This window comes from Sebastes fasciatus, chromosome 7 (assembly GCF_043250625.1).
Source record: "Sebastes fasciatus isolate fSebFas1 chromosome 7, fSebFas1.pri, whole genome shotgun sequence".
In the NCBI taxonomy this organism is placed as follows: domain Eukaryota; kingdom Metazoa; phylum Chordata; class Actinopteri; order Perciformes; family Sebastidae; genus Sebastes; species Sebastes fasciatus.
Window position 1 is genome coordinate 20,725,405 of NC_133801.1, and position 12,206 is coordinate 20,737,610.

The 12,206-nt window shown below is 40.6% G+C and overlaps 1 protein-coding gene across 5 annotated transcripts; it reads right to left on the minus strand.

The window, feature by feature from the left end:
• Nucleotides 1–1,090: 1,090 nt before the first annotated feature.
• Nucleotides 1,091–9,573, minus strand: fosb (FBJ murine osteosarcoma viral oncogene homolog B). 5 transcript variants are annotated; one of them, XM_074642151.1, is made up of 6 exons: nucleotides 9,293–9,573; nucleotides 8,579–8,766; nucleotides 5,355–5,738; nucleotides 4,807–4,914; nucleotides 4,085–4,426; nucleotides 1,091–3,051 (listed from the first exon to the last, which is right to left on the minus strand). In XM_074642151.1, the coding sequence occupies exons 1-6, from the start codon at nucleotides 9,354–9,356 to the stop codon at nucleotides 2,998–3,000; spliced, it is 1,140 nt and encodes a 379-aa protein (XP_074498252.1). In that variant the 5' UTR covers nucleotides 9,357–9,573; the 3' UTR covers nucleotides 1,091–2,997. The 5 variants fall into 5 exon arrangements, with proteins under 5 accessions (XP_074498252.1, XP_074498251.1, XP_074498249.1 ...); XM_074642150.1 differs by having other exon boundaries at nucleotides 1,091–3,924; XM_074642148.1 differs by having other exon boundaries at nucleotides 1,091–4,426; nucleotides 5,385–5,738.
• Between the last annotated feature and the right edge of the window lie 2,633 nt (nucleotides 9,574–12,206).

The window sequence follows — 12,206 nt, forward strand, 5'->3', positions numbered from 1 at the left end:
TGGATGAACCTTGCTAGTGTCTCTGCACATCATTAATAAATGAAAAAAGAAAGATATTTTTTTAGATAAATTGCAACACGATTTCTCCATGAAGATTGTCTGAAACCCAAATGTTACTATAAGTATTAAGGATGACTTTTAATACTGTAACAAAAATGGATAATTAAAGCAATACATCATCACACTTGACATATAGTAGCAGTCAGTTTGAGCACTGCATGATTTGCTACATTATGTTTATCCAAGAGGATAATAAGTATTGCATTTCATACCGGGGAAAATATGAAATCAGAGCGTATGTGGGACTTGTGGAAAAATAGAAATACATTGCAACATTCACCTCATCATAGAAAAATAGGAAAGCTCTTGTTCAGTTTGCGCTAACGTAGCCATTGTACAGTACAGGTAGGTGCAGGCAGTTTCTCTGTCTTATATAACTAAATATTTCTCCTTTCCCTTCTCTCGCCTTTTTCCAATTCATCAGCAACCCATTTGTGATTGTAACCTTAACAGAAAAAAAAATGATTTAAATCAAATTCAATGAAATCCAAGGCAAAGAAATAAGATGAGAGTCTGTGTGGTGATCTGGGGCGTTAAGTGTGGAGTGCAGGTACAGTACAAGGGCCCTCTGAGATCTGTTTATCACACTTAAAGATGTAGCAGGCAATTGATATTAAACCGTAATGAAATCACAGAGTGATTACTGGGCTCTCGGAGCTTTGGCTGCTGGGAATTCACGGCATTATTGGCTTCCATTCTGAATTAAACGTCCCGAAGAGACAAGCAGTGCCTTCAATTTGTCTCAGCAACCTCAGCAACAGCAACCTTCCACCATACAATGTGAAACTGCCTCGCCATTTATACTAAAAGTAGCACCACAAAAACCTATATACATGAGAACTATTGAATATGTTGTATGCTTATTCTGACACCGGAACATATTCTCATCACATTTGCATTTTTGGAGAAAAATCGAAAAGGCTTCTCCAACATCTGTACAAACACAGTCCTTATTCAACATTTAAAAAAATTAGGTCTGCCCACTTTCTGACCACCAAGAGCCACATTTATAGCATTAATCTAGCCATTGTTTTTTTGAATAAACATGTTTATTTATTGAAAATAAAGCTTCTTATCCAGCAAATACAATCACAAGGAATGTTAATCTCAATTAGACAACATATTTGCTTGAGTACAAGAGTGGGTTAAACATGATAATGTTCATATCAAGGCTTAAACTGTCCTTCAAACACACGTTTCAGTTAGGTAATAACAACGTTATTAATTGATATGTTTATAGCATGAAATACTTTGTTCTTAAATGAAACAGTTTAGTCGTTATGTGGTAGTCTGAACACTTTTAATATGTGTATTGACATTCAATCACACTATTTTTTTTTTCCTCATTTTGCATCTGCTAAGGATCAAGTGGCATTAAAAGGTGTCAGTAGCTTTGGGACAGACCTCACAGAGAAAAAAACAAACAAAAACAAAGGCGTTTTTACCACAACCTTCTAACATCATAATATAAACATACATTTAATGTAACTTGTATAGTGCTTTATATTGTTTATAAAACATAAATACACATTGATAGAGGCAGTGACATCGTGCTTCATGGGACAGGGCAGTACTTTAAGTTTATTATAGTTTTTTTTTTCCTTTAGAAAAATATTCATTTTTAAAACTAAACCTCAGTAACATTTTATCTTGTTCTTCATTGACAAAAATATCCCATTTAGATCTGCAGACATTCATACTTTACAATCATGGTACATACACTTATACATACATGTTACCTGTATATATGTATATGCATATAGATTTATAATTTTTTTGTGTTTTGTAATGCACAACATGCCTCCAAAGTTGCCAAATGAAAATACAATAAAATAATGAAACAATAGTTACGATAAAATAATAATAGTAACTGTTATGAGAAAAAATCACCAGAAAAAAATAAAATAAAACAAGAAACGGCAACAGTACAAGTGAAATCAGAGGTCAATGCAAAACAATTAAACGCACAAAACAAACATTAAAATATATAACAATTCTCACTCAAACATACAGGGAAAAACAAATTGTACAAATTCACAGGCAAAGAAAGGACGCTCGCTCCACGACGTCAGCCCACACGTTCTCCCCTTTTGTTTCCAGGTCTTGCTTTTGTGCTCGCTCGCCACATCAACCTCAATAAAGAAAGAAATAAACGGGCCAGGTGCCTCAGAGTGGACGCACTCACAATAAACGCACCCCCGCCTCGTCTCCGCTGAGAGAACAACAGGGGAGGCACAGAGACCACTGAGCCCAAATGTTTAGAGGTTGTCTGAATCACTACAAAAAAAGGTCTCTCCTCTAAATAAAGGCATCGGTTCACATCTGATTGATTCGGAGCAAAACACGGAGCTGGTGCGCTGCAGCAAAACGTCTGTATCTTCACTTCAGAGACTTGAAAGCGATGGTGTGAATGTACGCATGTAGGCCCAGAGTGATGAGGCTCTGTGGTATATGGAGGTGTTTTTACTGAGGCCACCCTTCCACACAGTTGGCAAGAGCAGGGTTTTTTTTCTTTCTTTTTTTTTTTGCTTTGTTTTGGCTCTTTCAACATTTGGTTCCAAATATGGATGGATAGGATGGGAGTCATCCTCTTCATCCGTCACCTCTCCGTTTGAGTCTGTCCAGCTCGGTTGCACTTCCTTCCTCCCTTTCCTTGCTAAACCTCTCTCCATCCTCACTTTTAACCTCGCCTCACAACATATGACGTGTTTAATCTTCGAAAAATGGCTCAGCAGAAGACAGTACAGTGGCATCCGTCTTGCGTTTTGCGTTCGTCAAATAATGCGTCTATGTGCGTGTATTTAGCTGCTGTTCACTGTAAGTATGATCAATGCGCTCCAAGAAAAAGGTTCTTCTGTATGGGGGGCAGGGGGGAGGGGTTGCGTCCATGTCCTTGTATGAGAGAGGTGCAAAAGGGCGTGCTAGTTGGGCCGTCATTCACTCAAGGTCCCAAGGGCTCTCGGGGGTCTTCGGGCTCTCGGGGGGCGAAGACTTCAGAGAGGGAGAAACATAGAGACAGAAGAGGAGAAACAAATGGGCAGAGATGGGTCGCATGGCAGGTAGGCACACGGCAGAAGATTCAAAAAATAAAAAAAAGACAACATTAGTGGAGGCTGTGATACTCAGATCCCCAACTTGCCAAGTCCAAGCAGCGAATGAAGAAGCAGAGGGAGGTCGAGCGGATGAAAGGTTAGAGGTGAGCGAGAAATCAGCAGTCTGTCTCCCAAAGTGTCCATCGTCCCTATATTTCATATTTTGCAACAAATACATTCAGCGTGAGGAAGAAGCGAGGAAAAGGATGGAAAAGGATGAGAGCAAGAGCACTGGTAGAGTCAACCGACAGAGGGAACAAGGTGGGGGAACTGGTGCTTTGTTGGAGTAAAGTGAGCTCGTTGTATCTTAAACTCAATGTACTGTACAGGCTGAAGATTGAGAATAGTCATTGTGAATTAATTCAGAGCACGTGATTTGCAACTTGGACGTGATTTTGTGACTCAGTCTGTATTCACCTATCGTGTCCCGTTGCAGGTGTTGTGATAATACACAACAAGATTTATGTATTGTTAAAGGTTAGATCTATTTGTATGGCTCTTGATTGGAATGCATGAATGTGTAAACTTGAACCCAATCAGAAACAAACGATTGGTTGCTTTTTTTTTTCTCAATCTGCGAGACTGATCAATACTCTGCACGTACTTGCCTCAGCCTCTTACTTCCAGCGAGCGTAATGTGTGTGCTTGTCGATATGTGTGCGCGTGTGTCTGTCGGTCAGTCAGAGCGCCAGCAGCGAAGGCGAGTTCAGGGAATCAGATGACTGCTCGCTACTGCTGTTCCGCTGGTTGGCACTGACCCCGCAGGCTCCCTCTGGGTAGGTGAACACAAATGAAGATGTGTATGAGGTGTTGTAGCTGCCAATGGCCGCATTGTCATGGTTAACACCACCACCACCACTGTCGCTGGCCATGTGGCACGGCCCGCCTGGCGCCGGCTCACTTGAGCCATAGAAAGAACTAGAAAACTCTACCTCCTGCATTATCCCTGGCTGAGGCTGCTGCTGGACTTGCTGCTGAACCAGAGGCTGGGACTGTGCGGAGGACGAATGGGCCGTGTAGGCAGGAGGCAGATAGAAAGAGTCCTCCTTCACAGCCAAGCCCAAGATGGAGACCGGAGGTTGTAAGGTCTGGGGTGGGAGCTGGGGCTGGAGCGGAGGGAGCTGCGCCGAGCTGTGCTGGGAATGCTCCTGGTATGAGATCTTACAGGTCGGCTGGTGGGCCACCAGGACAAACTCCAGACGCTCCTTCTCCTTGTGCAGCTCAGAGATCTCAGCCTCCAGCTCGGCCTTCTCCTCCTCCAGGATGTCCGTCTCCTGTGGGCAGGGACAGAGAATGAAAGAAACAGGGACAGATGGACAAGACAAAGGTGGGTGAAATGGGTAGAGGAGGGAAGAAGAACAGAGCAGAAAGAGAGTGTTAGCTAAACCAAACCTCTACGTCAGTGTTTGTGGAGGTGGATGTATCCATCCCAGCAGAAATACCTGCAGTTGGATATGTAAGGTAGCTTATGTAAGAGCCCATTAATTAGGCCATAAATACCGTCTGTCTTGAGGACTATAATTGTCTTCACCACATCTAAACACGCCATTACCATAAACCACAATCTCTCTTATACACACGTGTACACATGTAACGTAAAGTATGTAATTATGATCATTACTCATTCTGGCAGCTATAACAAGGCTAAGCTCACCGACTGCAGTCTGTCTGTGAGTTCTCGTCGGCGGTTTCTACATTTGGCGGCGGCCAACTTGTTCCTCTCTCGCCGAACACGCCTCTTCTCCTCCTCCTCAGGTGTTAGCTAGGACGAAGGGGAAAAAGGTGAAATTGATTAGGATAAAAGTTTTGTCTTTGTTCTTGGAAATGTTGTCATGTTGTCTAGGCTGCAGTGGATGGGCGGTCAGGGTGACCACACCAGCTATAGTCTTGAGAGCCCTTCTTTTAAACATTTTCCTCACACTTTTGTCGGTGTTGTTTATCCTCCTCCCACACAGACCCCCTCCACATAGCTGACCTTCTCTGCCCCTATTTCCCTGTTTAGTATGGTTTGTGATCATGAGAAGAAGGGCCAATAGTAGACATTGAGGTGTCCTTTTTTTGTTTAGTACCCACGCCCTTGAAAGTATTTGTGCACACCACTGCTCAACAACACAGTACACAGTGGTTGGATGTGATTCTTTATATACCTACACTGCATGTGTAAAATGTCAACAAACAAGCCGTTCAAGCACAAACACTTACTAACACACCAACATCTCCATCGTCACTCACAGACTCGTCTCGTGTACGGCGGCTGCGGGCTCTGGAGTGGCGGATAGGGCCCGGAGCCGGGCCCGGAGTTTCCGAACTCGGAGAGGTGAATGCAGACCCTGAGGAATAACTTGGGCCCGGCATGTCATATGGGTCAATCAGTGACACCGGCTGGGTCATGGTTGTGGTCCCAGTGGACCCACTCTGCCCAGAGGCCTGGGAGGAGACAAGGGTCGGCTGCACCATCCACTGCAGGTCCTGGCTGGTGGTGATGGCGGTGACGGTGGGCACGAATGAACCGGGCATCTCCCCTCCAACACTGGTCCCCGGCCCGCTGCCTGCGATGCTCAAGCCAGCTCCCGCTGACACACACTCCTGAGCAGGAGACATGAACCATTAGAGTTTTACACATAAAGCCACACAAACACATTTAGACAAACAGAGGCAGAATGCAGGCCAGAACAAGCTTGGGTCAGCTGCTTTCTCAAAGTGTTTGTCATTTTCACCATGCCAACTTAAGGCATAGGCCATATAGGCAGTCGCATAGGGCGCCACCTTTTGGCCACCTTATGGGTGCCACCTTCTTCTCTAAAAAAATAATTTAAAAACAAAATGCCGGTGGGTTGGTTCTGGGGGAGTTGAACCCTAACTAGTGATGGCGAGCTGAAGCCTCATGAAGCATTGAAGCTATCCAGCAAATTGGTTCGGAAAAGGGTTCATTTCTCAAAACCTAAACAAGACAACCACAAATCATAGCCGAACATTTTCTATTAAAATGTACTCCAACATTATAAAGACAGATTTAGGGAGCACAGTGAATCGGACCGTGTGAAACTGAATTTCAAATCTAATATAAGATAAGATAAGATATTCCTTTATTAGTCCTGCAGTGGGGAAGTTTGCAGTGTATAGCAGCAAAGGGGATAGTGCAAAAAACAACATGCATCAGCTAACACAGTAAAAAAGAGCTAAGCAAAGTGTAACAACATATGAACCATTTAAATAGAAGGAAGTATAAAAAAATAGGAGCAGTATATACAGTATTGACAATAAACAAGTGGAAAATTATATTGCACAGTGAGAATGAATGAATGAATGAAATCGGAATTTTGCCTAGGGCACCAAAAGGGTTAGAGCCGGCCCTGCATATTCATTAAAACATATTGCTGCCATCATGCCAACCTCTATAGGCTAAACTTTACCTTTACAACCAAGTAATGCCATCAAGGTTCCATAATTACAAATGCACTGAATTGTAATTACTATCCAATTCTAATTAAGGCCCTATATATTTTAAATAGTTAAATACTTGAAATTCTAGTAATGATACATGGCATGACATAACAAATATGTTAATTTGTTTTTTTAAACCAATAACAGTATGCTTGTTTTTTTTTATTTGATGCCCATAATGGTTCATGTAGCCTATATAACTCTAACACTATACATCCTATATACCACTTTATAGACTGCACATATGTACATATTACATTTATTTATTGTACATACTACATTTATTTATTGACGGACTGTATACACTATGTTCACCCATTCACTCTGTATCTTTTATATCTCTATTATTGTTTTTATAATTTTTGTATACCTTTACCTCTCCTGTGTTTCACTCTGTTTGCTGATGTTGCTGCTTTGACACCTGAATTTCCCTCTGGGGATTAATAAAGGTTCATCTTATCTTATCTTATCTTATAAATCACATTTACAAGTAGCCAGGATATAGAATAGCCTATGATTTCAAACAAGTGTAGAAAACAAGTTTGTTGCTGTGTCACATTTCTTTTCTATGTATCAGTATATAAATATAAACTCAAATCTGTCGCTTGTCTTTTTTTAAATTTTTATTTTAGACTGGAGGAGTAGCCTATAGACTTTCAACATTATCTTATCTTATCTTAAAAATCACATTTACATGTAGCCAAGATACAGAATAGCCTATGATTTCAAACAAGTGTAGAAAACAAGTGTATGTAACCATCTAAGAAGATCAAAGCAAATGGCAGTAGATTATAAATTAAATCTTGAATTCATAATTTTGATCTGTTTGTTGCTGTGTCACATTTTTGTTCTATGTATCAGTATATAAATACGTAAAGAAAGCTCAAATCTGTCCCTTGTCTTTTTTTAATTTTATTTTAATTTTATTTTAATTTTAATTTTAGACCGGAGGAGGAGTATCCTATAGACTTTCAACATTAATATTCACATAAAAGCGTGATAAGACATTGGGAGACAGGCGGCTCTGCGAGCGTCCGTCTCGACCAATCAGAGAGCGTCTCCCCCCCCCTCCTCCTTCTTCTTCCTCCTCCCCCGTCACACCCCCGGTGTTCCCCTTGGCAACGCGACGTAGCACTCCAAAATAGAACGAGCATGTACGTCACGGCGAGGCCTGTGAGAGGAGAGCTGACGGAGCGCGTGGAAGGAGAGAAGCGGTGAGGAGGGAGGAGGGGGGCGGGGCTTGTGATCTGACGTAGGAGAGTTCCAGCTCTCTGTCATCCGCTCTGCGGCAGCGTGCTGTAAACGGAGCACGTTGTCAACGCCTGAGGGCTGCTACCGGCAATACTACCAGCAACACATAGAGGGGTATGTCTATATTGAAGTGTTGCGAGACTATTTATATCTGAATACACACTTAATGGCTTCCTACACACGAAATAATAATAATAATAATAAAAAATAAGAAGTGCCATTTTTTCCCCCAGGCCATCAGACTTTTAAATAGATGACACCTCACACAAAACAATATCTTATACTGTATATACTGTATATGTTCTTAATGCATATGTTCTTAATATGCCTGTATATATTCTTAATATGCCTGTATATATTCTTAATATGCCCTTGTACAAAGTATTTCCTTTTATAATTGTAATATAATTTATTATTTTAATCCCAGCGAAAAGCATTTCACACGATTGTACCTGTATAACCGGCGTGACAATAAACATCTTGAATCTTGAATATTGAATATTGAATCTTGAAAGGCTAGGCTATAGGAATTATAGCTATATGAAGCAACATGCCTTATTAATAAGGATACCCATATACAGTAAAAAAAATAAAAAATAAACAGCAACAAAAAAAAGCACATGTCCATCTGTGCATGTGCCTGTTATGAATAAATAAACAAAAAACAGCTGTCTTTTTTTTTAGATGAATTTTCATTCATTCTAAGCATGAATATAGTCTCTAAAACTTACCTGCGGAGCACTGGTGGTCGGCGGGCTTCCGAAGGAGTCCACGGAGGAAAGGTACTGTGACTCTATAGATGGAGAGGAGCTTCCACGGGATCCGCTGTCTGGGTCTCCGGGGAAGCCTTGGTACATCTCCCCGGGGGGACCGAGAGAGAACGGGACACCTGCAGGTACCAGAGAGAGGGCGACGTCACCTGCAGCGGCAGGCAAGAAGATTACTAAAGAAGATGTAGGCTATAATGTAAGGAGAGAATCACTGATGTTATAGGCAGTATATAGGATGTTATATATATATATTTTTAAAAAAAAGTTGGGTAATCCCACCACCAGAGAGGGTAATTTGCTTTTGTCTGCATAAATTCTTTGATCATTGAAGAAATCTCCTATAATAACCAGTCCAGTAGAGTGTTTTATACCTGATGAGTTATTTAGTAAAAGCATTGTTAACAGGAAAATATGTCTTTAAACATCTCATATTAAGCATGTCTGACTGACAACGGTGGACAGATGTTTCTATAGAAAACTCCTATAATAACCAGTCCAGCAGAGTGTTTTACACCTGATGACATGATTTAGTAAAAAGCATTGTCAACAGGAAAATACGTCTTTAAACATCTCATATTCTGACGGACAGCAGTGGACAGATGTTTCTATAGGCTACTTTTAAATGGTGCGATTTCAAACTCATATATCGTCCACATAAAGTGAATATTGACCTACCGTTGCTGGTGTTTTTGCTATTCCCCGGTGAGATGCTCTTGGTGTCTTTCCAAAAAAGTTGCATGAAGAAGCTTAATCCAGTTCCCCTCGTTCAGGGGGGAAACGCGTCCCAATGCAAATCTGTCAAGAAAGTCCGCTGGTTTCACTTTAAATCCCCCGGATCGCTCCCCTTTTATCCGCGATTATAGATCCATAAAGTCCGCTCAAGGCACGCCGGAGGACGCTCGCTATTATTACGGTGCACAGTAGCAGACCTGGTCTTATGAATGAATCCATCTCCTCGAGTACAACCAAGGCATTTCTACCGTCTAAGTCCCGCCTCGGAGTTCCGCTGACGTACATGCCCATATTTGTGCTTTGGTGTTGTGTTTGGTATCCTTGGTGACGTTGAGGGATTCCCTCACCCACTGAAATGGACCAGAAGCTCACCTCGCCGACGGATAATAATAGATGTTTTTTTTTATACTATCACAGGCACGAGATATATTTCTCACCGTCTGACAATTTCTGAGAGGAAATTTTATGAAACTTCATGAGTGGAAAGTGTCTATTTAGGACCATCTATGAAAGGGACATTTTTGGGCTGTACGTCAAGAGAAGACATTATAATATTCCTTTAATGGCGCTATATCTATAAGCAGTTAGTTGCGTTCATTTAGTGAAATAGATGGCACACACATACTGTATGTAGTTCATGTAATGCATAAATCATTGGCTATTAGTTAAAGAAAACGTACTTTTAGTATTTTTGCTATAAAAACTATTAAACTATTAGATTACGGAGACTTTAAAGTGTATTTTCATAAACTAAAAAGTGCAAGTATATAGTAAACTAACAGTATACCTATTAGTTCACTTTTAGTATAGTTCACTTTATAGTATAGTTACAAAATACAACTTAGATGTAAACTAGTTGTGTACTCAAAGATTAATAATAAACTTTAAATACACTTAAGGGTATATTTTTTATAATTTGTTTTATTAATTATTATTTCATGACTTATTTGCGGATACTCTCCCTGTGTTGTATTCTCTACAATTTGAATTTTATGTATCCATGATTGAGAATCAGTAAGGTCCTTTGTGGCCAGCTGTGGCTGTCTGTGTGTATGTATGTTGTCAGGTATGATTGATTGATGTGTTGTGTCACGGGTGAGTGTCGTTCAGAAAAACTAAAATTAACTTTCCCTGTATAGTGACTGTTCTGTTGATTATTGACAAATAGTAAAAAGACCTTTGAAGAAGAAAGGTATACTTTTATAAGCTAAAAAATGGGCCAATTTAGTCCCAAGAATTATTGAAGTAGTACACTTACAAGTATATTACTAGTACATTGATATTAGTATACTACATAAAGTATACTTGGGGAATACACTTGAACTTTACTTCATAAAATAAACTTCAAAGTATACTACTTTTTCCTATGACTTGAGTATAACCTGGAAAACATCAGAAGGTAAACAATGGCTTGTTTACGCAACATTCTAGAATCTCGGCTATGTCACTCTGGGACGGAATCCCTTCATGGCATGCAAAGGGAAATCCTGCTGTAGAGTTTCTCAGGACACACCCATCGGGACTCCTCTCTCTGTGTTAATGGGAGGAAAGACTCCTCATAATGCGTCTCTGAACACTCCCCAAACAAACCTGAGGTCAGGCACAGTGCCAAGTGGATTAACCGCATGCAGGTTGGAAAACACCCTCACAACTGTATATATCGCCTATACTCATTTTTAACAGTCTCTTCTGCACTATATTCACTTTTTTTAATAGTCGTGTATCACAGCTATTACCCTGCACTATATTCAGTTTTCATATTCATCTCATTGTATTTTTATATCTAGTATATTTTTTTGTACTTTGCACTACTTACTTTTTTACTGCCTTTTTACTAACATGTTTTGCACTATGGAACTGTGATGCTGGAAAAATGAATTTCCCTCGGGATCAATAAAGTTATTATCTCTCTATTTATCCATCTATCTATCTATCTATCTATCTATCTATCTATCTATCTATCTATCTATCTAGATATCTATCTATCTATCTATCTATCTATCTATCTATCTACCTACAGTATCTATCTATCTATCTATCTATCTACCTACAGTATCTATCTATCTATCTATCTATCTACCTACAGTATCTATCTATCTATCTATCTATCTATAATAATGCACCCATTCTATCAGATAGATTAATGGATTTTAGTGTAGGCAAGACGTCTGTGTTAGCAGCAACAGCAGCCTCATTCAACCCAATAAATAATAAATAAATGTGGTAAACAGCAGTGTAATCCTGTCATGGACAGTGGGCAGCATGCAGTGACGGAAATCGGCGCCTGTCATTGCAGAAAGTGATTCATTATTATAGCCTACCATGAGGACACCAGTGGGAATGTGGCAGGTGGGAGGTTGTTGGAGGGTATGATGTTACTCCATGTGCTTTCTAGGTGGCAAAAATCATGAATGAAAATGTAAAATACAAAGGTTTTTGTGGTTGTGATGTCAACAAAATGTCACTGGGCGGGCATGCTTACAGTTACAGCTCGATGTGTGAAAAGGCGTGAGCAAAAAAGAGGAAGAGTTAGAGGGATAACAAGTTATATTAGTCAGCACTACAACAACGTCAGAGACGAGGATCCACGGAGGACGATGTGTCCCTTCCGCGCTGCCGGTACCGGGGCTGAAACCGGGATGACTAACTCCGCCGAGTTGTTCATGATGGGGGGAATTATCGAGGTGAATAAGCTGATAACGCAGGCAGACCCTCCCACATTCATAATAGCAGGACGTGACAGTGTGGGGGGCGATATCACGGTGATAACCTCTGACTAATACCTTGTACGCACGCTGATAAACACAAATATACTCCAAAATATGTTTTCTCTTTTAATACTGTTCGAAAATATCAC

Bases quoted from the DNA above. Each gene is read 5' to 3' on its own strand.
- fosb (XM_074642147.1), bottom strand. From the start codon at position 9,356: ATGCAACTTTTTTGGAAAGACACCAAGAGCATCTCACCGGGGAATAGC. The intron at 8,767-9,292 runs GTAGGTCAATAT...CTGCCGCTGCAG, and splicing joins TAGCAAAAACACCAGCAACG to GTGACGTCGCCCTCTCTCTG. The intron at 4,427-4,806 runs GTGAGCTTAGCC...CCCTGCCCACAG, and splicing joins TCACAGACAGACTGCAGTCG to GAGACGGACATCCTGGAGGA.